Genomic DNA, 26,899 nt, shown 5'->3' with positions numbered 1-26,899 from the left:
AAATTTTTTTTTTTTAAAGTTTTTTGTTGTTGTTATGAGGGTGAGTATTTTGCTCGCATGAACACCAGTCATGATGCAGTGACTGCAGATAGTCAGAAGAGGACATCCAAGTCCCCAGAACTGGAGTTACAGCCAGATGTGAACCACATGTGGCTGCTGAAAACCACAGCTGAGCCATCATTTCTGCAGTCCCAGGCCTTTTCTTTAATCATTGTTACTACACATAAATACAGCCCTGCTCTGGGATGTCTTTCTGTACGCTGTGAATATGTGTTGCTCTGATTGCTTGATAAATAAAGCTGCATTGGCCTATGGCAGGGCAGGAAGGAGGCAGGAAAATCCAAGAGTGAAAGGAGAGATGCCTAGCCGCCACCCAAGGAGAAGCAAGAAGCCAGCAGATTGGTAACGTTTACAAAACATAGATTAATAGAGATGGGTTAATTTAAGATGAAAGAGCTATCTAGCAAGAAACCTGCCATAGATCATACAGTTTGTAAATAATATGAAGCCTCTGAGTGATTATTTTATAAGCAGCTTCAGGACCTTAGAAACCTGGCTACGCAACTCGATGGGTTGCTTGTATGTTTTTTAAGGACTGAGCATTAGATATTGAATAGTCAAGCAGGGCTCATCCTAAAGTGAAGTTTTAATTTTGTGGACAAAAGGACTGTTTTTTTTTTTTGTTTTTTTTTTTTTTTGAGCTGAGGATCGAACCCAGTGCCTTTCTACCACTGAGCTAAATCCCCACCCCCAAAAGGACTTTAAGTGACAGGAGAAATGGTTTGGCAGTCAAAGAGCACTGGCTGCTCTTATAGAGGACCTGGGTTATGGTCTCTGCACCAGCATCAGGTAGCTCATGATTTCCTGAAACTTTAGCTCCAGGAGAGACATTGCTCTCCTGGCCTCTTCACGCCTCTTCACTTACCTGCATGCATATGGTGCGTGTACAGGCAAGCAAGCACAAGCGCACACATCCACTCACACTCACACAAACACACAGTAAAAATAAGTCATTAAAATGACAAAGCCCATGGGAGATCCTTTCCACCTGTTTTAATAACTATATGTTGTTTATCCAGGAAGAAAATAATGGAATCTTCACTAGATGACTAGATGACCACTGTCAGGACAACAGGACTACAAGGCTATGAGGGTTATCTAGATAGTAGTAAAGGGCTGACCAGCCAAAAAATGATTGAAAAACATGATTGACTCAGTGGGAATATCACTAGAACACAGGCACCCTCAGGGCCTGTGCGTCTATCTTGTTTTCTGAGGAGTCCTGTCCTATCAGTGTGTCACCTTGCACTTGGTTTCTCAGTTTTTCTTTGTATGTCTCCAACATCTGCCTCAAATTCTTCATGGAGTCAAGGAAATGGGGTGCATGTATAAATCAGGAACAGCACATGCATTTCCACCTTGAATGTTAAGAGGAAGCGACTGACAACTTTTTAACATTAGCGATGAATTAGTTGACGCACCCTAACCACTGTGGCTCACTGGGACAGAGTCCTAATCACAGCGTGGGCAATGTAGTTAGTAGTGTGCTAAACAAACCCCCTTCCTCTGCCTCCTGGGCGCTGGCATCACCACATCCAGCCCTACCTCACTTCAAAAGTTGTATCTCTGTTTTCCTTCTGATATATATGGTTGGGGTTTTTTTTTGTTTGGTTTTTAAGATTTATTGTTTTCTGTTTGTGAATGTTTTACCTGCATGTTTGTATGCCTGGTGATCAGAGAGTGCAGAAGATGGAGTGAGATCTCTTGAAACTGGGTATCCATGTGGATGCTGGAGGCCAAACCAGAGTCCTCTGGAAAGGCAGCAAGTGCCTTAACCACTGAGCCATATCTCCAGTCCCTTGATATGTATAAATATTTAGTAAAGAGTTCACACAGACATGGGAACCAATGAAGCAATGTCATGCAATGGAAGAGAGCACACTGTGAAACTTCAAACTAGAAGGAGGATTTCCTGTGTCACATGTGCGCTGTGGAAGTTGAGAGCTATTCACTCATTGGTTCCTCAGAAATATAATTCCAACCTGTACGGACCTCATCACTAGGCAGACATAAAGGATTCATAAAAGACAGACATTCCAGCTGGGCATGGTGGTGCATGTGTTTTATCCCAGCACTTCTGAGGCCAGCCAGGTCTAGAGTTCCAGGCCAGCCAGGCTCTGTGGTGAGACCCGTCTAAAAAGAAAAGGAAGGAAGAAATGTCTTCAGCACTTATCTTTCTGACCTCAAGAGACTGCTGTTATGTCATAGATCTCCAATCTTTTGTTTAACTTTTTATTATATGGAAACACTTGAAATGTGAAATATGCAATCATACATCTGTAAAAGTGTAGAATGTTGAGACTTCATATTTCCAGGTCCTTCTGGACGTTCCAGAGGGTTTCTGCACTCTTCCTGAGAAGTTCCTCCTCCTCAGAGTTCAGGTTCACTTTCACAATGTCTGTGACGCCGTTTCGTCCCAAGATACAAGGAACACTGAGAAAGATTTCCTCCTTTATCCCATATAAGCCCTGAAATACAAGGTCACATCATTGTTTGATTCCCTTGCCACTGTGCAGGAAAGCTTCAGAATAAAAATGAGCAGTAACTATAGCACCAAGCAGAGCTGTGCAGAGGCAGAGCTCAGAGCCATCTTTGTCCTGGACCGTGAGGATGGCCACCAACAAGAATGTGCCAGAGGCCTTAAAAAGGATCAGGGAAAGATAAAATCTCCCTCCATCCCTCAACAGACCACCTTGATGTCAAAAGGGAAGGATGTGGTGCTGTCTTTATGTGACCTTTTTATCTGGTGAAGGGCTGAGAGCAAGCAGCCTCTGTGTACACCAAGGGGACAGACAGGGAAGGCTAAAGTGAGTGGTGACCAGAAAGCCTCTACTTTGTACCTTTTAACAGAGGGCACCACTGAGTCTGGACACCAGTTGCTACAGATGGCTTCTTAAGCCTCCAGAGGTGAAGTCCCAAAGGAGGAGCCCAGGGCTACTCCAACATGCCCAGTGTAGTATGTGGGGACATGTCCTTGAGATGTAACCCTGTCCTGTACCCTTAAACTGCCACCTTTCCTGGAGAGCCACCCTAGGACTCCCAGGCTGGACAGGGACATGGGAGAGGTATAGCCACTACATTACTTAGCTGTGGGATTCTAACCAGTGGGCCAACATTCTCTACATTGCCATAGCCAAGGCTACGGAAACAGCTGTGAGACAGTGTTACAGTCACCATATAGCCAGCATCTGCTGTCCCATACTACCTACCCCACCACCACTCCTGGAAGATGAAACACCCAGTGAATTCTTCCCATCTTCCTGCCCCCCACTCCCACCCCTCCAGGGCTGAGGTTGCCTTTGTGGATGGTAGTGGAACAGCTTTGGCTGTAAACATGTCGGGTATAAGCGTTGAGGGTCAGGGTCTCTAGACTGACAGTGCATCCCAACTTCCCATACATGCCCAGAGTCTCATACTCTCTGCAACTTTCCTAGGAGTGCAAGGTGGACCCTTACTCCTGTGTTCTCCCAATACTTCTTCCTACCTCAAACTCTCTGTCACCTGCCTCATTCTGAAGATACTCTACACTCAACCTCACCAGTGACCAGGAATATGACAAATGCACCATTTCCTCCAGGCATACCTTAACCAGTGTGGAAACAGGATGCACCCTCCTAAGGTTCTTCAGCATTGATCCTGCCACATCTGTCACAGAGAGCCCAATAGCCCAAGAGGTGTAGCCCTTCAGTCGAACGATCTCATAGGCACTGCAGTGACATGAGGAAGGAAATAAAAATCATGGAGAGGTCAACTCAGAGACAACATGGTTGCACACTTATCCCTTATGAAGCATATCTGTTTATGCCATGCTATGAACATTTTCTCAGAGTTCTTCTAGAAGCGTTCATAACTTAAAATTTTTAAAAATAGACCTCAGCCTCAGCATGGTAGAGCACAGGTGAATCTCTTGAGTTCCAGGCCAGCTTGGTCTACATAGTGAGTTCTGGGCCAACTACACACACATGCACACGCGCGCGCACACACACACACACACACACACACACACACACACACACACACACACACACACACACACACCCTGTCTGGTGGCAAATGCCTTTAATCCAAGTACTCAGGAGGCAGAGACAGGCAGATCTCTAAGACTTCTAGGTCAGCATAGTATACATAGAGAGACTGTCTCAAAACAAAGAACAAAAAGAATCAGTTCATCTGTATCATGAAGTCAAAATACTAGGACATAAACACCACAAAATGGAATTAACATTTATTTATTATTTTTCAAGATTGGGATTCTCTGTATAGACTTGGTTATCCTGGAACTAGCTCTGTAGACCAGGCTGGCCTTGAACTCACAGAGATCTGCCTGCCTCTGCCTCCCAAGTGCGCCACCACCACTCAGCTTTTTTCTTAATAATGCTTGGGGCATTAAAAATGAGAGAACTACTGTCACCTTTCCACCACTTGTTTGTGGATCTGTTTCCACTGTTCCTTGTCCGAGTCCGTTCCTAATGCTGGGTTCAGTGACTTCAGAGGTATGCCAGCAACATTCACACCACTCCATAAGGGCACTAAGAAAACAAAACATAAAACCAACTCTCCATGTGAGCTCCTCTTGCCAAAGCTGAGTTGGTTGCTTGAGTTCAGTGCTGGGTGGTTTTGTTGGGAGTCAGGAGGGGAGTCTATTCTGTGTTGGTTTGGTTCTTTTGAGAAAGGCCCCAGATGTCTTCAAATCCCTGTCTTCCTGCCTTTGCCCTGAGTGCTGGATGACAAGCATATGCTCCCACACTAGGCTAGTGTTGACTGACAGGCTTTGCTCTGTGTTTTTAAGAAATTATATATATATATATATATATATATATATATATATATAAAACTCTGGCTGGCCTCAAACTCAATGTATAGCCAAAGGTGACCTCCAACTCCTGATCCTCTTGCCTCCACCCACAACTTCCAAATTATTAGATTTTAGGCATACATCACCACCCCTAGCTCTGGTTACTTGAGAGTGTTGAACTTGCTATGTACCCTAGGGATGTCTGTGAACTCCTGATCCTTCTGTCCCAGCCTCCTAAGTGCTGCCATTACAAAGTATTCACCAGCACACCTAGGAGTATTTTTTGTTTGGATGTTAAGATGCAGTCTCACATCATATATAAAAACAAGGCATTCGGGTATTTGTTTTTTTAAGATTTATTGTTTTTGTTCGTATTTTGTGATGTTTACTGAGGTATACCTGTGTGTCTGTATGTGGGTTTGTGCACATAAATGGGAGCAGAATCTAAAAGTGAGTGTTGGATCCCCTGAGACTGGAGTTACAGTAGCAATGAGCATCTACTCTTTAACTGCTGAGCCATCTCTCCAGCCCCCAAAATAAATGAACAGAAAGAGAAATTATAGGAAATAACATTAGACAACACATGGTTGAATTATTTATAGCTATATGGCACAGGAAACATTTTAAAGCAATATACAAAATGCAGAATCTACAAAGAAAAAGGATTGCAAAGGAACATGCTATCAGTTAGTGGAGAGGGAACTGCACATTATACCACATTTCCCCACAGCAACAGAGCTGAGGAGCAATAAACAGCCACATAGACTCATATAAACTATTTCCAAGGATATGAAATCAAACCACCTTTGTATAAATTAGAGAGCAAAGATGGAATCCCCAGGCAAGCGGGCTATGTGGACTGCCCAAGATTGGTAGAGCTCAATGAGAGACACCTGACATCAACTTTGAGCCTACATTCATTCATGCACACCAACACACACACACACACACATCAAATAGATGAATGGCATTGTATCAATAAATAAGAGAGTGGAGTGTAGTATAGAACAGAAGAAAATATCTGTAAGTTACAGACTGATGAGAGTTCAAGTTTCAGAGAACATGAGGAACTCAGACACGTAGGTAACAAGAACAAATATGTGCATCTGTCTAAAGTGTTCAGAAGATTTGAACGTGTACTTCTGTAAAGAGGAAAATGGAATGTGCTTCACATCACTCAACATGGAAGTATAAAACAAAACCATGAGAGTTGGCCTATAATCCCAGCACATGGGAGATCAAGACAGGAGGACCACCTCGGCCTCCAGCATCAAAGTCATGCTTAACATGGTAAGGAGAGCAGCTTCTGTGTCGCCAAAGCATGTGGCGTTGCCGATCTTCAGTGGGGAGCAGTTACACAGCCTGACCTGCAGAGTGAGTCCTTTGCTCAAAAAACAAAAACAACCAAAAAACGCTAAAGACAGAACAACAAACTCACAGTGAAACTCCTCTCTCCCTAATCAGAGTGGCTACTGTCAAAAAGACAGGAGGTAACAAAGGCCAGCAAGGTAGTAGAGAAAGGAGACACTCATGCCCTGCTGATGGCAATGTGAGTTGGCACATCCATGTGTGGGAAACACCATGGAGATGCCTCAAAAACTAAAACTAGAGTTAACCATATCAGCCAGTATCCCATTACTGGGAATGCCACACAATCAAAGAAATTGAGGTCAGTATATTGAGGACAACAGCTGCCCACCTCTGTTTACTACAGTCTTACATGCACGCTACAAGACTTACAGTCAGGTAAGGGTTGGGGATTTAGCTCAGTGGTAGAGCACTTGCCTAGCAAGCGCAAGGCCCTGGGTTCAATCCTCAGCTCAAAAAAAAAAAAAAAAAAAAAAAGACTTACAGTCAGCCAAAATTCCATCAAAAGACAGAAGAAAATAAACGTGTGCGTGTGTGTGATGCAATACTGCTCAGCCTCAAAAGAATCCAATCTTGTCATTTGTGATGACCAGAGTGAAACAGGGAATTATGTTCAGCAATATACGCCAGACACAGAAAGTCAACTGTGGAGTGGTGTCACTTAAATACGAAATCTAAAAAAGCAGACATGAGAAAGTGCAGAATCGAGATCATGAGATATGGGGAAGGTAGGGAAACGGGGTCTCAGGGGCAGCACACACTTCTGAGCAGAAGAGAGGCAAGTGCTGGTGCTCGGTGGCAGGGTAAACAGACTGTAGTTGGTGATTATGTGCTCTTGTGCTGGGCACAGAGTTTAGCTGACAGAGTGCTTGGGAAATAGAGGCAGGAGGAACAAACTTGAAGGTCATCCTTAGCTACTGAGCAAGGTTCAGGACAGCCTGACATCCAGAAGACCTGTCCTTTAAAAAGGGCAAGTACGGTCTCTGGCTGGAGAGAAGGCTCAGTGGTTAAGAACAGATCCTGCTCTTTCCAGCACCCACATCAGGCAGCTGTCAACCAACTATAACCCCAGTTCCAGTGGGATACAGCACCTCTGGGCTCTGTAGGCACCTCTACTCAGGTGCACATACCCACCCACAGGCATGCATACATACACATAATTTATAATGATAAAAATCATTTAAAATATTATCTATCTCAAACTAGCTAGATTTTTAATGTTCTCATCACAGAGAAATGATAAATTTATGTAGCTGGAAAGCTCTCCAGGTTCCACCAAGCCCCCGTGGTCCCACAACCCATGTATAAAATAATCATACAGACACTTATATTATTTAAACTGCTTGGTCATTAGCTCAGGCCTACCATTGTCTAGCTCTTACTCTTATATTTAGCCCATTTCTGTTAGTCTATACTTTGCCACATGGCTTGTGGCTTACCGGTGTCTTTACATGTTGCTTCTCCTGGCAGTGGCTGGCAGTGTCTCCTCCCAGCCTTCTTGTTCCCTGCCTTCTCCTCTTCCTTGTCCCGCCTACCTTATCCTTCCTGCCTGGCTACTGGTCAATCAGTACTTTATTTATTTTAACCAATCAGAGCAACACATTTGACATACATAACATCCCACAGCACTTCCCCCTTTTTTTTTTAAAGCAAGGTTTTAAGTTTTATATAGTAAAATTTCAGAAAATAAAACAATTATCAAGCAGGAATTACAGTTACAATATTAAAGAAGATATCCTATCTATCTTATATTTGTGAGTCTAAGGTTTTATATCTAACTTATCTTTTATTATAACTGAGAAAATTATAACTATCTAGTCTTCAACCACATCAAAGACCTCAGAAGGATATAATATTACCTGAGAACCGGGAGAAGGATGCAAGCATTTTTCGGGAGTCTTGCAAGAGTAGACAGAGACAGCTGGCAGCCTGGACAGTCACCTAGTGTTCCTATGTAAAGTTGGGGCATTTGTCTTCAGCCCACAGGGCTAGAGTCTCTTGGTCACTTCTCTCAGTGTCCTGTAGAATGTCTGGCAGTTTCCTCTGCGAAGCAGGAACCTGAAGGACCATTTTGTCAAGCAAAGTTTAGTGGTCACCTTTCTATGGGTCCTGCATGTTCAGTTGATCAAGCAGTCCAGGCAAGAACAGTTTCTTGCCCAAATGGCTATTTTTGCCAAGGTGAAGATAAACTCCATATGAAGTGTCTTTAATGCCCATCTTCCTCTCTGAAGTAAATTGGTGCTGCCAGGAGCAGACATGTTTCACTGTCCAGAAAGTCTAAATTTTAAAAATATTTTCAATGCCATATTCTGTAGACCTTTGAAGTGTTTGAAGATTACCTGTCTATCTGAAATATCTCTGTGTATACCTAGAAGACTTAACTAACTAGGCTATGAGTATGATTATCATAGATGACCAGTTTTTACTCTATTTTTAATTATCCATTACAATTTTAAATGAGCTATACAAACATAATACCTTAAACAAGAGTAGAAATACACACACAGTATAACAAAATTAACTTTAAGTTTGTATCAGTAGACTAAAATCTATACCAATGTAAAACATTTTAAATGAGTTGTTGCTCTTTAGAAGTAAGTTCACTAATCTACCCTTTCATCCTATTATATCTATATCATATCCCCTTTTTATCTTTAGAAAGAGATTGCATTAATAATCAACCTGTTTTAAATAAAATATTGGTTTTTCTCTGCCCCACACCAGAGAGCTCTTCTGATTTGGGACACAAGAATCCCTTAACCTTTTCTTTTAACAATGTGCTTGGGTTTAGAGAAGGAGTGAGCCAATTCCATCTCCAAAGCCAGCTGGGAATTTGTGCGTAGTTTTTCTTACTACTACCTGCTGGAGGGGGGCGCTGTATCTTATGGGGACACAAAGAAAATTTTAGGATTATGGAGTAGTCTGTGATGCTGTGTATATATCACTCTGTATAAAGTGCTGATTGGCTAGTAGCCAGGCAGGAAGGATAGGGTAGGTGGGACAAGGAAGAGGAGAAGGCTGGGAACAGGAAGGCTGGGAGGAGACACTGCCAGCCACTGCCATGAGAAGCAACATGTAAAGACACCAGTAAGCCACAAGCCATGTGGCAAAGTATAGACTAACAGAAATGGGCTAAATATAAGAGTAAGAGCTAGACAATGGTAGGCCTGAGCTAATGGCCAAGCAGTTTAAATAATATAAGTGTCTGTATGATTATTTTATACATGGGTTGTGGGACCACAGGGGCTTGGTGGAACCTGGAGAGAAGCTCTCCAACTACACCGTGAGGGTAAACCTCTGAGCCAGTTGCCTTGAAACCATTTTGGATCTCGGATCATCTGGGCCATGGTGTCATCGCAGACCTTTCAGGTGGTCTTGGCTGATGAAACCTGATGTATCTTAATCTGGAACAAACCCATAGCCTCTGGCTTTCTGTGGAAACAAAAGCAGAGACTCTTTTCCAAAGCAAAATATCCTTATATCCAAATTTTGAAGTCAAGGTACCTTGAAAATTTACATATTTGTTTAATTCAACAGCTTTTACGATCAAATTTTTTTCTGCAGTTAAAAATACCAAAGACAAGACAAACCAGATTCTCTGTGTAATATCCATCTTTGTAACACTAAAACACAGCTGTGGCTGCTGGCTCCGCCCATCTCAGCTTCCCAACATGGCAGTGGTACAGTTTACCGCCAGCTCTGGGTCTGGAGCCAGAAGCAGTTCTGTCAAAGCAGTGCATAGCCCAGAAACTTTTTTGTTTTTTTTTAACTAGCAAAGGCTGAATCCACCATGAGGTGATCACAAAGCTGATAGCATTGATTTGATCACTAGGGTACATACATATGCATCTGTCATCTAAGTGTACTCTCCATCTATGCATAATTGTGCATTAATGAATGTTTTCCATTGTCTTAGAGGGTATTGTTTTGTAGCCCAGGCTGGCTAGAACTAGCAATCTTCCTGCTTCTACCTCTGAAGTTCTGGGATTCAGGTAGACACTACCATGACTCGCTCAATTAAAATAGTCTGGAAAAACATACAAATAGAAAAAAACATACACCAAAGAAAATAACAACAAAATGAAAATTATACAGAGAATGGGTTCTGAAGAGAGGCATTACTGAACACTGGAAGGGCATTTACAATAACTGGGGCACACTCACCACTAGAGTCACCGTGTTCTCCGAGAACCCAGCCATGGCAACTAGTAGGGTGGATACCCAACTTCTCTCCAATCAGGTAGCGGAAACGGGCAGAGTCTAGGTTACAGCCACTTCCAATTACACGAGTTGCAGGGAGGCCACTTATCTTCCATACCACATAAGTCAAAATATCCACTAGGAAGAACAATTTCAAACACTGAGAAAGATTCATAGCGATTTCTCTTTATAGTTGCTTTTATAAAAAGCTACATTGTCTGGAGTCAAATGCAGATTCATCAGAGTTCAAAGTACAGTAAATCTAAAAAGTAGGCATCAGGGATTTTATGTGAAGTCATTCACTAGTAGAATCTTAAAGCATCTTCTGAGATACTCTATGGGCTTTTCAGCAAATCTAATAGTGGGTCAGTTTCCACCTCTTTAGCCCCTGAATTTCTTCTTTCCATTGGCTCATCCTCACCTGACCTATCAAAATATTCCCTAGAATAATGTGTGGATACAGAAATACCATGCCAACTTGGCTTTGATGTTGAAACTCTGTCTGGTCAGACTAATCTTCAAAAATAAGACACGGGGGAACAAGACACTGGAGTTAAACATTTGAAAGGCTGACGAGAGCAGCATTGGTAAGAACACAGGGAACAGAGTGCTGGTGAGATTGTCTAAGGACAGTGCTGTGGGATGTCTTTCTGTACGCTGTGAATATGTGATGCTATGATTGGCTAATAAAGAAGCTACTATGGCCTATGGCGAGTCAGGTTATAGCCTGGCAGGAAATCCAAGAGAGAGACAGGAAGAAGAAGGGCAGAGGCAGAGGAGATGCCAGCCTGCCACCCCAAGGAGCAACATACCAACAGACCAGTAATTCCATGGCCACATGGCAATACATAGATTAATAGAAATGGGTTAATTTAAGATGAAAGAGCTAGCTAGCAAGAAGCCTGCCATTGGGCATACAGTTTGTAATTAATAATAAGCCTCTGAGTGATAATTTTATAAGTGGCTGTGGGACTGTGGGTGAGAGAGATTTGTCCCGACCACAGGCTGGGTGGGACATTGGAAATCTTTCGATTACAGCACAGGACTTTGAAAGCAGGTTCTAACAGAGTCAAACACTTCAGAGTATGTGACCCACTGGGGCCTCCCTGCCCCCATCACTTACTCCAAAGAAAGGAGGAAGTATGACCACACATTATCCTTATAAACCTATGAACGGGCCAGGTGGTGGTGATGCATGCCTTTAATCCCATCACTTGGGAGGCAGAGGCAGGTGGATCTCTGTGAGTTTGAGGCCAACCTGGTCTACAGAGTGAGTTCCAGGACAGGCTCCAAAGCTACACAGCAAAACCTTGTCTCAACAAACAAACAAACAAACAAACAAACAAAATCAACAGGAGCTGCAGAGATGCCTTAGTGGTTAAGAGCACTTGCTGCTCTTGTAGAGGACCCAGGTTTGGTTCCAAGCACCACATGATGGCTCACAACTATCTGGAACTTAAGTTCCAGAGGATCTTATACTCTCTTCTGGCCTCCATGGTTACCAGACATTCATGTGGTACTCATGCATACATGTAGGCAAAACGTTCATACACATAAAATAAACATTAACAGGTGAAAAAAGAGTATTGGAAATGTAAAACAGGACACAGAGTTGGCTCAGTGAGTAGAGTGCTTGCTATCCAAGCATGAGGACCTAAGTTCAGATCCCTAGTACCCATATAAAAAGTAAGACATGGGGGTGCGGTACTGAGATGGCTCAGCGGTTAAGAGCACTGGTTTCTCTTCTGGATGACCTGAGTTCAATTCTCAGCTACCACATGGCAGCTCACAAGCATATATAATGGGATCTGATTTTTTAAATATATATACATAAAAAGGGCAGGTGAGTGTAGGGGATGTAGAGACCCATAGGCCCAAGAACCTCATGGTCAGTAGTCTAGCCAAAATGGCAAGCTCCATGTTCAGTGAGAGATGCTGGAGAGCAGGGGAGGAAGACACCAACCTCTTGCCTCCACATGGGCATGCATGTGCACATACCTGCTCATCACACCACACACACACAGGGAAACATCAATAGAAGACTCCAGCAAGGCAAAGGTGCAAACCCTGACACATCTCAGATACAGATGAATCCAAAATAACTGTGCTGTGAAAGGGGCTGGTGTAGAAAAATTGATACTCTCTGCTGGGTTTGGTTTTGTTTTGTTTCTGAAGTCCCAGAAAATGAGTCAAGGATGAGCCAAAGATGAACCCATGGTCCTGCAGCAGTGATAGAGATGCTCCAGATCTTACTGTGATGGCACCATATGGCATCTATCAAAGCTTATGGCACTAAGCAGCAGTGGCAAAGGCTTTTAATCCCAGCACTCGGGAGGCAGAGCCAGGAGGATCTTTGTGAGTTCGAGGCCAGCCTGGTCTACAGAGTGAGATCCAGGACAGGCACCAAAACTACACAGAGAAACCCTGTCTCAAAAAACCAACCAACCAACCAAACAAAAAAACTTATGGCATGACAGACTTGGAGTGAACGAAGCTTATTACCCACAAACGTAACCTTAGTGAAGTTTAGGATGGAATGGTATGGGAAATTATCATTCAGGAGGGGGATGGGGTCCTCACCTGGGTTTGAGACAATCAGTATTTTACAGTCAGGACTGTTTTGGACTATGCCGGGAATGATGGATTTCATGATAGCAACATTACGCTGGACCAGGTCAAGGCGCGATTCTCCCACCTTCTGCCTTGCACCAGCTGTGACAATAACTAATTTGGAGTTGGCAGTTACATTGTAATCTAAGAAGGAAACAGAGGGCAGTATTTGGATGAGGACTGGCCACCACTGTGCCTTACTCTGTAAACCTCCATCCCATACTGTTGAGACTAACCTCCACATCCTGGTTTTGGAAACAGACAGACTCCCCACAATGTAGCATCTTGCATAAACCAAACAAGACTTGTTGCCACTTGCCAGCATTCATAAAGCCCCTCCTCATCTGCTATTCCCTTTAACTCTCGTTCCTGGTTGTCAGGAAGGCCTGGGGCAAGGAAGTCAGCAGTGCTCTGGCTTCTGTTTTTGCTTCCTCTGTTGCTGGGATTTGAACCAATGGCCATGCCACCACTGAACTACATCCCCAGTGCCCTGGCTTTCCAGCAACACCCAAATGAATTAGAGGTTTAGAACTTGCCAGAAGGTAGTGGCGCACACCTTTAATCCCAGCACTAGGGAGGCAGAAGCAGGTGGATCTCTGTGAGTTCGAGGCGAACCTGGTCTACAGAGTGAGATCCAGGACAGGCACCAAAACTACACAGAGAAAATATGTCTCAAAATACAAACAGACAAAAGTTTAGAACTCTGAGACTTTCTAAAGGCAATAACAGATTTACCTCTAATTATTATAAGGAACCATATTCAGTATTACAAATAAGTCTCATCTTAACCCACATAAGTAAATAAACCACCTATATTTACTAAGTGTAATTATCAGTCTGGAAATCATTTCACTTACTATATATATCCAACCTCAATAAAACAGCTTTGCTTATCATTATTAAACATTATTAGACACTTTTTCAATTAGAAGTTCCTCTAAGCATGTAAACTCATAAGACATATCATTCATGTCCTCATTTATTTGTGTGTGTATGTGCGTGTGCCATGGCATGGAATTCATGTGAAGGTCACAGAGGCACCTTTAGACACAGACACCGCCTGCAAAGAGCAGAGGAAAAGATGAGTAGGTGCCAGTGCAAAAATACAGGCAACAACATAAAGACATATATGACAACATCAGAACCTAGTGATTCTACACCTGCAAGACCTGAACGTACCAATGCAGAAGAAGTAGAAGAAATCAATCCAAGAAATTTGGGACACCATGAAAAGACCAAACCTAAGAATAATAGGGATAGAATAAGGAGAAGAATACCAACTCAAAGGCACAGAAAATATATTCAACAAAGTCATAGAAGAAAACTTTCCTAACCTAAAGAAAGAAATACCTATGAAGATATAAGAAGCTTACAGAACACTGAATAGGCTGGATCAAAAAAAAAAAAGTCCCCTCACCACATAATAATCAAAACATTAAACATACAGAACAAAGAAAAAATATTAAGAGCCGCAAAGGAAAAAGACCAAGTAACATATAAAGGCAGACCCATCAGAATAACACCAGACTCCTCAATAGAGACTATGAAAGCTAGAAGGTCCTGGACAAATGTTATGCAGACACTAAGAGACCATGGATGCCAACCCAGACTATTAGACCCAGAAAAACTCTCAATCAATGTAGACAGAGTAAACAAAATATTCCATGATCAAATCAGATTTAAACAATACCTATCCACAAATCCAGCCCTACAGAAAGCACTAGAAGGAAAAATCCAACCTGAAGAAGCTAAACACACCCATGAAAACTCAGGCAATAGATAATCCCATACCAAGAAATACCAAAGAAGGAAAACACAAAACACAACACTACCACAAAAATAAATAAATAACAGGAATTAACAATCACTGGTCATTAATATCCATAATATCAATGGTCTCAACTCATCTATAAAAAGACACAGACTAACTGAATGGATAAGAAAACAGGATCCATCCTTCTGCTGCAAACAAGAAACACACCTTAACTTCAAAGACATACATTACCTCATAGTAAGGGGGTGGGAAAAGGCTTTCCGATCAAATGGACCTAGGAAGCAAGCTGGAGTAGCTATCCTAATAACTAATAAAATAGACTTCAAACTAAAATCAATCAAACGAGATCAGGATGGACATTACATATTTATCACAGAAAAATCCACCAAGATGAAGTCTCGATTCTGAACATTTATGCCCCAAATACAAAGGCACCCACATTCATAAAAGAAACATTACTAAAACTTAAATCACACATCAAACCCCACACATTAAAAGTGGCACTCTCGCCAAAAGACAAATCTACCAGACTGAAACTTAACGAAGAAATAAAGGACCTAAGAGATGTTATGACTCAAAAGGACTTAATTTAGATATCTACAGAACATTCCATCCTAACACAAAAGAATACACTTTCTTCTCAGCACCCCATGGAACCTTCTCAAAAATTGACCACATGCTTGGTCACAAAGCAAATCTCAACAGATACAAAAACATTGGAAGGCTGCCTGACGCTGCCGAGGTCACCGCTATTTGCTTGCTGCCCTTGGGGACAACTCCTCTCCTAGTGCCAAAAACATTAAGAAGATACTAGACAGCGTGGGCATCGAGGTGGATGATGACCGGCTCAACAAGGTCATCAGTGAGCTGAATGGAAAAAACACTGAGGATGTCGTCGCCCAGGGTGTTGGCAAACTTGCCAGTGTGCCTGCTGGTGGGGCTGTGGCTGTTTCTGCTGCCCCTGGCTCTGCAGCTCCTGCTGCTGGTTCTGCCCCTGCTGCAGCAGAGGAGAAGAAGAAGGAGAAGGAGGAGTCCGAGGAGTCAGATGATGACATGGGATTTGGCTTGTTTGACTAAATTCCTGCTCCCCTGCAAATAAAGCCTTTTTATGTTAAAAAAAAAAAAAAAAAAAAAAAAAAAAAAACATTGGAATAACCTCCTGTATCTTATGTATCACCATGCCTTAATGTTGGATTTCAACAACAACAAAAATTATAGAAAGCCTACAATCTCATGGAAACTGAATAATGCCCAATTGAATCACCAATGGGTCAAGGAAGAAATGAAGAAAGAAATTAAAGATTTCCTAGAATTCAATGAAAATGAAATTACATCACACCCAAACTTATGGGACACTATGAAAGCAGTGCTAAGAGGAAAATTCATATCTCTAAATGCCCACATGGAGAAGATGGAGAAATCTCACACTAGTGACTTGACAGCACAAATGAAAGCTCTGGAACAGAAAGAAACAAATGCACCCAGGAGGAAATAGATACCAGGAGATAATCAAATTGAGGGCTGATATCAATAAAATAGAAACCAAGGGAACAATACAAATAATCAATGAAACAAAGAATTTGATCTTTGAAAAAAATTAACAAAATAGACAAATCCCTAGCCAAATTAACCAAAAGGCAAAGAGAGCTCCCAAATTAACAAAATCAGAAATGAAAAGGGAGACATAACAACAGACAATGAGAAAATCCAGAGAATCATCAGGTCATAATTCAAAAACCTCTACTCCACAAAACAGGAAAATCTGGAAGAAATGAACAATTTTCTGGATAGATACCACATACCAAAGTTAAATCAAGACCAGATAAACTATTTAAATAGACCAATAACCCCTAAATAAATAGAAATAGTCATCAAAAGTCCCCCGACCAAAAAAAAAAAAAAAAAGCCCAGGACCAGATGGTTTCAGTGCAGAAATCTACCAGATTTTCAAAGAAGAACTAATTCTAATACTCTTCAAATTGTTCTACACAATAGAAACAGAAGGAACATTACCAAACTCTTTTTATGAGGCTACAATTACCCTGATACCCAAACTACACAAAGACGCAACAAAGAAAGAGAATTACAGACCAATCTCCCTCATGAACGTTGATGAAAAATACTCAACAAAATATTGGCAAACCGAATCCAAGAACACATCAAAACAATTATCCACCATGACCAAGTAGGTTTCATCCCAGGGATGTAAGGATGGTTCAACATATGAAAATCTGTCAATGTAATTCACCATATAAACAAACTGAAAGAAAAAAACCACACGATCATCTTATTAGATGCTGAAAAAGCCTTTGACAAAATCCAACACCCCTTCATGATAAAGGTCTTAGAAAGATCAGGAATACAAGGAACATTCCTAAACATAATAATGGCAATTTACAGCAAGCCCACAGCCAACATCAAATTAAATGGAGAGAAACTCAAAGCGATTCCACTAAAATCAGGAACAAGACAAGGCTGTCCACTCTCCCCATATTTATTTAAGATAGTACTTGAAGTTCTACATGAGCAATAAGAAAACAAAAGGAGATCAAGGGGATACAAATTGGAAAAAAAGAAGTCCAACTTTCACTATTTGCAGATGATATGATAGTATACATAAGTGACCCCAAAACTTCTACAAGGGAACTCCTACAGCTGATAAACATCAGTAAAGTGGCAGGATACAAGATCAACTCAAAAAATCAGTAGCACTCCTATACACAAATGATAAAAGGGCTGAGAAAGAAATCAGAGAAACATCACCCTTAGCCACAAATGATATAAAATACCTTGGGATAACCCTAACTAAACAAGTGAAGGACCTTTTTGATGAGAACTTTAAGTCTCTAAAGAAAGAAATTGAAGAAGATGTCAGAAAATGGAAGGATCTCCCATGCTCATGGATAGGTAGGATTAACATAGTAAAAATGGCAATCTACAGATTCAATGCAATCCCCATCAAAATCCCAACACAATTCTTCACAGACTTGGAAAGAACAATACTTAACTTCATATGGAAAAACAAAAGACCCAGGATAGCTAAAAGAATCCTGTATAAAGCAACCTCTGGAGGCATCACAATCCCTGACCTCAAGATCTACTATAGAGCTATAGTAATAAAAAAAGCTTGGTACTGGCATAAAAACCAGCATACAGACCAATGGAATCAAATTGAAGACCCTGACATATAGTCCACATACATATGAACATCTGATTTTTGACAAAGAAATCAAAACTATACAATGGGAAAAAAAAGTGTCTTCAACAAATGGTGCTGGCATAACGGGATGTCAATATGTAAAAGATTACAAATAGATCCATATCTGTCACCATGCACAAAACTCAAGTCCAAGTGGATCAAAGACCTCAACATAAATCCAGTTACACTAAACTTAATAGAAGAGAAAGTAGGAAGTAGTCTTGAACACATTGGCACAGGAGATCACCCTTCTAAATATAATACCACTTGAAACGTAGAAGCTTTAGTAGGGCAAAGACACGGTCAACAAGACAAAACGACAGCCTTCAGAATGGGAAAATATCTTCACCAGTCCCACATCTGACAGAGGACTGATTTCCAAAGTATATAAAGAACTCAAGAAACTAGACATCAAAATACTGAACTATTCAATTAAAAAATGGACTAAAGAGCTAAACAGAGACTTCTCAAAAGAAGAATCACAAATATCTGAAAGACATTTAAGGATATGCTCAACATCCTTAATCATCAGAGAAATGTAAATCAAACACCCTGTCTCAGAAAAAAAAAGCAGCAGCAACAACAACAATAATAATCAACTAATTAATGAATTCATGCTTTCATTCATTAAGCCTTTACTCTGGGCTTGGTGGCACACACCTTTAATTCTAGCACTCAGGAGAAAGAAGCGGGCAGATTTGTGTGAGTTCCAAGCTAGCCATGACCATATGGTAAGATTCTGTTTCAAAATAAATAAATCAAGCAGAAATGAGCCTTTAAATTGTTATGTCATAATGTCAGTGATACATATGTATGTATACATATATGTATGTTGGTATTTTTTGAGACAGGGTTTCTCTGTGTTGTTTTGGTTCCTTGTCCTGGAACTCAGTCTGTAGACCAGGCTGGCCTCGAACTCACAGAGATCCACCTGGCTCTGCCTCCTGAGTGCTGGGATTAAAGGTGCATGCCACCACCACCTGGCGAGACAGGGTTTCTTTATGCAGCCTTGGCTGTCTTGGAACTTGCTCTGTGGATCATGCTGTCTTCAAACCCAGAGATCTGCCTGATTTTTTCTCCTGAATACTTGACATAATACCATCACTGCCCAGCTCAGAGATATTTTTAATTATATACTTACTGAAGTCAATGTGTTAAAATTGATTACCTTTTCTAGTTTTTGAGATGGGGTTTCATATAGCCCAAGCTGGCCTCAAACTCAAACTCAGTATGTAGCTGAGCCTGGCCTAAACTCCAGATCCTCCTCCTACATCCACCTCCCAAATGTTGGGATTATAAGGTATCCAAACCACTACATGTGACAAATTAATTACTTCTTACAAGGCTCTGAAAGTAAAATCATAAAACTAAACCACCTTTTCCAGAGACAATTTTTGGAGTGTTGAAGAAAAGGCTGCCATGCAGAAGATCCATTGTCTCTCCCTTCAGTTTGTCTGCATCAGCATCAATAAGGGCAAGTTCATCAACCAAATCCTGAAACACATAAAAGTTATAAATGCTATGGTCCAAACTTTTAGGAGACCAAGAAGGGTTCACAGGGCAGAGTGTGAAGTAGAATATAAAAGAAGTACCAATTGCTTTACCTTTACAAAATTGTAATAATTTTATAGAATTGTGTCTTTAGATCTATTTTTAGAGATTATATTTCTTTTTTTGAGATTATATTTCATTATTTTCATTTATTTGTATGTGGGTATCTACATGGTGTATATGTGTAACATGTGTGTAGTACTCTGAGACCAGAAGAGGGCGCCAGATCCTCTGGAGCTGGAGTTACAGGTAGCTGTGAGCTACTTGATGTAAGTGCTGTAAGAGTAGCAAGCATTGGGCTGGAGAAATGTCCTGAGTTCAATTCCCAGTAACCACATAGTGGCTAATAACCATCGGTAGTTAGATCTGGTGCCCTCTTCCGGCCTGCAGGCATACATGCAGACAGAACTCTGTGTATATAATAAATAAATAAATCTTTTTAAAAAAGAGAGAGTAGCAAGTACTCTAAACTCCTGAACCATCTCTCCATCCACCTAGAACTGAGTCTTTAAATAACACCTTAAACACAATGAAAAGTGAAGGAATTCTCTCCAAGGGTTTTTCACTGTGTTTAACAGCCAGGTATCAAGCTGCTAATGTTGTTTTTACTGTGCATCCTTATGACCAAACAGAAAGAAGCCACCTACGGTGTCTTTCATTTTCACTCACCTCATTTTTATACTGGCCCCAGTATCAACCCTCCTCCTTGGTAATAAAAATTCTCATTGGACTGGGAACTCACCAGCTGTGCTCACTGGTGTACAATCACTATATTCATATAAAAAGATATCTATCAAAGCCCCAGGTAATAAATCCATTCTGAATACACACAGGTGGTCTAGCACAGCAAACACAGTGTCTGTGAGCTTTGACCACTTTTCTCTTAAATTATAAACATATTATATAATATTACTATAACATATCAAATTATGACTTAACACTCTAAGAACAAACTGTATTGTCCCTCACCTGTTTGGAGACAGGTTCTCAAGTAGGACAGATTGGCCTCAAATTGTCCATGCAGCTGAGGATGGCCTTAAACTCCTGATCCTCCTAACTCTACCTCCTAAAATGCTGGGATTACAGGAGTGTATCATCATGCCTGTCCTGAACACCTGTATTACTACCACATAGAAAGATAGTGGTGCAGGGCGGTGGTGCCAGACACCTGTAATCCCAGGACTTGGAAGGCAGAGGCAGGCAGATCTCTGAGTTTGAGGCCAGCATGGTCTACAGAGTGAGATACAAGACAGGCACCAAAACTACACAGAGAAACCCTGTCTTGGGGAAAAGAAAAGGGAGGGAGGGAGGGAGGGAGGGAGGGAGGGAGGGAGGGAGGGAGGGAGGGAGGAAGGAAGGAAGGAAGGAAGGAAGGAAGGAAGGAAGGAAGGAAGGAAGGAAGGCAGGCAAGAAAGACAGTGCCTAAGAATGAACTCAATAGAGGAAAATCTATTCTGAGACTGCCTAATTTCTGGCCTCTAGGCTGAAGGAGTATCTCAAGCTGGTTGGTTATTCCTCAATTTCCAATCATGCAGACAAGCCGTGCTTATATGATCCAGGTGCATCTCAGGCTCATGATTCCCCTGCCTCAGCCTCCCACGCACGGGCTGGGATTACAATTCAACTACAACTTTCCTGGCTTTTTCTAACTCCATTTGGATTTTTGTCACCACCATAGATTATAGGACTATTAAGAAATTTATTCTCAGCCATGCAGTGGTAGCACACACCAACCAAACCTTTAATTCCTCCACTTGAGGGGCAGAGACAGATGGGATCCCTGTGAGTCTGAGGCCGGGCTGGTCTGCATAGTGAGTTCCAGCACAGCCACAGCTATGTAATAAGACCATATATCAAAACAAAACAAAACAAGCAAACAAAACTGCATTATTAGAGCTGGAAAGATGGCTCAGTGGTTAAAAGCACTGGCTACTCTTCCAAAGGACCCATGTTCAATTCCTAGCACCCACTTGACAGTTCACAACTATCTGTAACTTTTGGAATCTGACACCCTCACAAAGACAGACATGCAGCCAAAATGCACACCAATGCACATAAACTCAAAATAAATAAATCAAGCTGGGCAGTGATGGCAGACGCCTTTAATCCCAGCACTCAAGGGATACAGGCTCCAAAGCTACACAGAGAAACCCTTTCAAAAAGCATAAATAAATAAATAAATAAATAAATAAATAAATAAATAAATAAATAAAATAAATCACTAAGGAAAAGGGATACGTGTTCTCTTTGGTTCCCATGACCACATTCTAATTGCTCAGAATAAGAAAAGGGGGGGGGGGTCTGCCAGCTGCTGCTCTCCTTGAAGCGGGTACCATGCAGCTCTTCCAAAAACTGATACAGAGCTCTCTCTCCTTCAGTGCCTGAGTGACGGGCTCCAGAACCTGCCTCAGTCACCAATGAGAATGGCCATGGCTCCTGCTAGGTCGTTTGTACATAACCTACACACATCTTGTATATTTTTAAATAATCTCTAGGTGACAACTAAAAGCTAATACAACAGAAATGCTGTGCAAATAGTTGGCATACTGCATCGTTTTTTGATTGATAGCTCTTTATTTTATGTGTATAGGAGCTTTGTCTGCATTAAGTCAGTGCGCCCTTGCCTGGTGCCCACTGAGGCCACAGGAAGGCATCCAATCTCCTGGGATGGAGCGTGGGTGCTGGGAACTGGACCTGGGTTGTTGAAAGAACAGCCAGTGCTCTTACTGCAGAGCCATCCCTCTCTCCAGCCTCTAGTGCACTGCACTGTTCAGAGAATGACAATACAAAAAGTCTTTGTATGTTCAGGCCACACAAGTTTTAAAATTTCAACCCACAGTTGGATAAATATATGAGTGTCTCAGTGTCTATATGGAAGGCTGAGTATATCCCAGCATTGACTAAATTACGTTGTGTATCAGGAATGGAAAGAAGAGAAACTTCACACAGTGAGAGGAAACTTAGACTATACCTACAGATTCACTTTTAGGTCTGTGTCTATCTGGGTCTGGTTGGTAAATTGAAAATCACTTGAAGTTTTTCAACAGAGAATTTAATAAAGGAATAGCTGAGAGGGTGGAAAGACGTAAAGGGGGCATTGAGGTAACCCCAAACCTGTATGGAGTCTGAAGCAACCACTCCTAGGCTAGAACCCAAGAGGCAAAGGGAGGGGCTGCTCTGCCAATGCCGCTGAAGGGGAGAAGCTGGAGGCTAGAAATGACCTGAGAATTGGGTAAATATCTACAAGTGAAGTAACAGTGGCCAGAACATCAGGTGGCAGTGGCTGACGGGGTGGCCAAGGCTCTCCTCTAGCCTTTCAGTTCCCTCTAGCGTTACCTATTGACTGAACCTAAAAAGATGCAAACTAGAAATGCTGAGTCTTGAGTGACAGCAAATTTCTAGTAGTTTCTGATGTGTGTATGTGTGGTTTTTGTTTTGTGACAGGGTTTCGTGTTTCCCAGGATGGACTCAAGCATGCAATATAGCTGAAGGTGACCTTGAACTTTTTCTGGTCCTCATAGCTCCACCTTCAGGGTGCTGGGATTATAGATGTGAGCCACCAATCCAGGTGTAATTGGTCTTATTGATCAAACCCAGTGCTTTCTGATTCCTAGGCACCCTCCAGCCCTGATCGTTTATCTGTTACTGTGTTGAAATAGGGTCTTGCTATATAGTACAAGCTGGCATCGAACTTGTAATCCCCCTGCCTCAGTAATTTATCATCAGGCCTGAAAAAACTTTTTTTCTTTCTTTCTGTTTTCTTTGGGTGAGGGGGTTCAAGACAGGGTTTCTGTGTAAAGGGCTATCTTAGAACTTGCTCTGTAGACCAGGCTGGCCTTGAACTCACAAAGATCTGCCTGCCTCTGCCTTCTAAGTGCTAGAATCAAAGATGTGCACCACCACCACCCAGCTAGCTCTTTTAAATTATATATATTCAGTACTTCAAAAAAATTAGACAGTTTTATATATGTATATTCAGGTAATGGGAGATGAAAATGCCCCAAATTCAGGTGCTTCTATTATGGCTGAACATCCCAGATCACTTTTCCAGAGAGTACCAGAATGGCCACAGTGGGGGAAATAGCAGTCAGTCTGGGGAAAGTTGCTGTGACCACTGTGTCCTGCGTGGACATGGGAGCAGCCTGTGCTTCTCCCACTCCTGCATCATCCCTTCTGTGTGTTAAAGAACACCTCTGACACACAGGTGTCATGACTCTTTCTCTTACTGGAGCATGGGTGGAGCTTTTCAGACAGGGTCTTGTGCACTTCTAGCTGGCCTCAGACTTGCAAACCTCCTGTCTCTGTTTCTCAAGTGTCAGATGGAATAAGTCTCTTGTTAGTTTGAGTGTCTTTTGCCTACATGTATGTCTATGCAACAAATGCATACAGTGCTCACAGAGGCTAGAAGAGGAGAGCTGATCCCCTGGAACTAGAGTTGCAAGTGGTTCTGAGCTACTGATGTGGTGCTCAGAAATAAACCCAGGTCTTCTGGAAGAGCAACAAGTGCTCTCAATCATTGGTCATGTCTCTAGGCCCTGGAATGTCAATCTTTGAGCCATGTCTCCAGGCCCTGGAGTGTCAATCATTGAGCCATGTCTCCAGGCCCTGGAGTGTCAATCACTGAGTTGTCTCCCCAGCCTTTTTTCAGTTGGTTGTGACATCACTCAATCATTAAGTTTCTGTTGTCTAACTTTGCCCATCTAGGTTCCTACTGAAATCTCAATTAACCATGACAGGAAGTGCTCTTCTGTTTCTCTTTTGGATGTTCTGTAGTTCCCAGTGGCATATTTTCTTAAGTCATGACTTTTGTCTTTGTGTATGTGTGTGATATATGTGTATACAGTCATTCATGCAGCAAGGTGCACGTGCCGCAGCACATGTGTGGATGTTAGGGGCACTACCGTCAAGACTATGGACCTTCACTTCCCAGCTTGCTTGAAACAGGACCTCTCTCACTTTTTTCCTCACTGTTCTTTTTAAAGATTTTATTTGTTTATTATATATACAGTATTCTGCCTGAATGTCAGAGAGGGCATCAAATCTCATTATAGAATGTTGTGAGCCACCATGTGGTTGCTGGGAATTGAACTCAGGACCTTTGGAGGAACAGTTAGTACTCTTAACCTCTTAATCTCTCCAGCCCCCAGGCCTCTATTTTTTTGGTTGTTTGTTTGTTTGAGTTTGTTTGTTTGCTTTTTCTTTCTGTTGCATACACCAGGCTAACTAGCATTTGAACTTCCAGAAAGTCTCCTGCCTCCACTTCCTATGTCTCTGTAGGAGTGCTGGGACCACAGACACACATGACCATGTCCAGCTTTATGTAGGTACTGGGGCTTCAAACTCAGGTCCTCACTCTTGTGTGGCAAGTGCTGTGCAACTGAGCCACCTCCCCAGCCCTTTCTAATTGTCTACTCACAGAAAAAGGAGATAACTACCTCCCAAAGCCAAGTGGGATGTGAGTGTGGGGGTGGAGGGGGGTAGTACCACCTGATTGATTAAGATGCAGAAGAGGACCTGGCAGTTGTGTCTCCTCAGATACTTTCCACCTCCTCCTCACCTCCACCTTTGAGGCATCCCGCACTGCCAATTCCTCAGCCTTTGGGTTCTGGTATTGAGCTGACTTTGCTTCTTATGTCCCTCTGCAAGTTTCCAGCAATGTTCAAAGCGACAGTGAAGGACTTAGGACCACAGCATCTGTGCTCAGGTGGCCAGGGCCCAGGCAAGCTGCTTGTCTGGAACCACAGTGTGAGTCACACCCATCTCTGCCTCTCTTCTTATCCTCTTTCTCTCTCCTGTCTTCCTCTCTCCTCTCTTCTCACTCTCTCCCAGAATCTCACATAGTCCAGCCTGGCCTCAAACTGGACCTGTAGCTGTTGATGATCTTGACCTCCTGACCATCTTTGCCTCAGCCTACCAAATACTAGGATTACAGGCCTGTGCCAAAAACCACACCTAGCAAATGCTTAAATCTGTCAACACCACAGCGTTTCCATATTTCTAATAAGGGAGCGGCCCTGCAACCCTGATCTAAGGGCTTACTTGGTTTCCTGCACAAAAGGCTTCAGTACTTACCTTCAGTAAAATACTAATAGCACACGCCATGCCGACATTTCCAACTCCGACCACAGTGATCTTACACCGGGAGGTTTTATCTTCTTCAGTTAGGTTCTGAATGAGCTGCTCCTTGACAGTGGACATGATGAGCCTAAAGAGCAGAAGACAATTTCAGTGGACACAAACCCTACAGCCAAGACATCGAACAACCATTTTTCTGGTGAGGTGTGGAGTTGAGGCAGGCTTTCACATTGTAGTGAAATCTAGGGCTGGCCAGGGAGTCACTATGCAGTGTAGGTTGGCCTGAACTCACTGCAATCCTCCTGCCACTTACAGGCCTGTGCCACAACACCTGGCCTGGGAGCTACCTCTTGAGTTTGCAGATCCCAGCAGCCAGGGGAGGGAAGCCAGAGAGTTAGTTCCCTGACCAGAGTGTGGAAGCAAAGTGCAACCTTGTGCAGCAGAGGACTATGGAGACAGGCTCCTCCCTTCCTGCTGGCTCCTCCTTCCCAGCAGGCTCCTCCTTTCCCCATCTCCACCGTCCCTTAAACGCTTTCCTTCCCAGGTGGATGAGGCACTGCCCAACGCCTCCCAGGAAGTAACAAATACACTCTACAGCCGACACCACGGCCCAGGGGTGACAACAGGATCACGGTTAGGCTCAGGAGCCAACGCTGTAACGAACGAGGAACGCGCCAGGCTCTACGTCACAGGCAAGCTCCGCCCTTTGCCCGCCAGGTGCTTTGGTGCAGGCAGGCCCCACTGCTCAGTTTTCAGAGTCTGAGAGTGGGGCTCCACGAGGTTTCCAAGGCCGCTAGTGGAAGGTCTGCGTACCCCGGGACAACACAGAAGATGGCAGCTGGCTTGGGAAGCGCCTCCTTGAAGGCCCTGGCATGAGTTATGCCATCTTTCTTTTGGGAGGAAATGCAGAACTTTGAGTTTGGGGAGCATACCTCAGGCCTTTGCCCTTACATCTGTTTGTAAGCATTTAAATAACTACAATTGGGGTTGGAGAGATGGCTCAGAGTTTAAGAGCACTGACTGCTCTTCCAGAGGTCCTGAGTTCAATTCCCAGCACCCACATGGTGGCTCACAACCATCTGTAATGAGATCTGGCGCCCTCTTCTGTGTACATAATAAATAAATAATTAATCATTTAAAAAAAATAACTAGTGTTCTGCGGAGATGGCCCAGTTGGTAATGTGAGTGCGATGCAAGCATGAGGTCTTGCGTTGGATCCCCAGAACTCACGTTTAAAGTTTTGTGGTCCTACACACAGTGATCCCAG

The 26,899-nt window shown here is 42.6% G+C and overlaps 2 protein-coding genes across 2 annotated transcripts; one reads left to right on the top strand and one right to left on the bottom strand.

Annotated features, from left to right (window-relative positions):
* Positions 1-2,164: 2,164 nt before the first annotated feature.
* On the bottom strand, positions 2,165-26,899 carry LOC118588974 (L-lactate dehydrogenase C chain). The gene is made up of 9 exons (XM_036195725.1): positions 26,863-26,899; positions 25,630-25,762; positions 19,383-19,500; positions 13,004-13,177; positions 10,388-10,561; positions 4,472-4,589; positions 3,644-3,767; positions 2,336-2,528; positions 2,165-2,193 (listed from the first exon to the last, which is right to left on the bottom strand). Exons 2-8 carry the CDS (start codon positions 25,753-25,755, stop codon positions 2,364-2,366), a joined length of 999 nt encoding a protein of 332 aa, XP_036051618.1. The 5' UTR covers positions 25,756-25,762; positions 26,863-26,899; the 3' UTR covers positions 2,165-2,193; positions 2,336-2,363.
* On the top strand, positions 14,115-15,901 carry LOC118585889 (60S acidic ribosomal protein P2-like). Its single transcript, XM_036190869.1, has 2 exons — positions 14,115-14,118; positions 15,550-15,901. The coding sequence occupies exons 1-2, from the start codon at positions 14,115-14,117 to the stop codon at positions 15,882-15,884; spliced, it is 339 nt and encodes a 112-aa protein (XP_036046762.1). The 3' UTR covers positions 15,885-15,901.

Source organism: Onychomys torridus, chromosome 1, assembly GCF_903995425.1.
Source record: "Onychomys torridus chromosome 1, mOncTor1.1, whole genome shotgun sequence".
NCBI classification, from domain to species: domain Eukaryota; kingdom Metazoa; phylum Chordata; class Mammalia; order Rodentia; family Cricetidae; genus Onychomys; species Onychomys torridus.
This window is presented reverse-complemented; position numbering and strand designations above follow the sequence as displayed.

What these genes read in the sequence shown, in the direction of transcription:
- LOC118588974 (XM_036195725.1), bottom strand. Translation starts at nt 25,755, where the DNA reads ATGTCCACTGTCAAGGAGCAGCTCATTCAGAACCTAACTGAAGAAGAT. An exon ending in AGAACACGGTGACTCTAGTG is followed by an intron (nt 4,590 to 10,387) that starts GTGAGTGTGCCC and finishes TTGTTTTCTTAG; the next exon opens with TGCCCTTATGGAGTGGTGTG. An exon ending in CTGTTTCCACACTGGTTAAG is followed by an intron (nt 2,529 to 3,643) that starts GTATGCCTGGAG and finishes CTTGTATTTCAG; the next exon opens with GGCTTATATGGGATAAAGGA.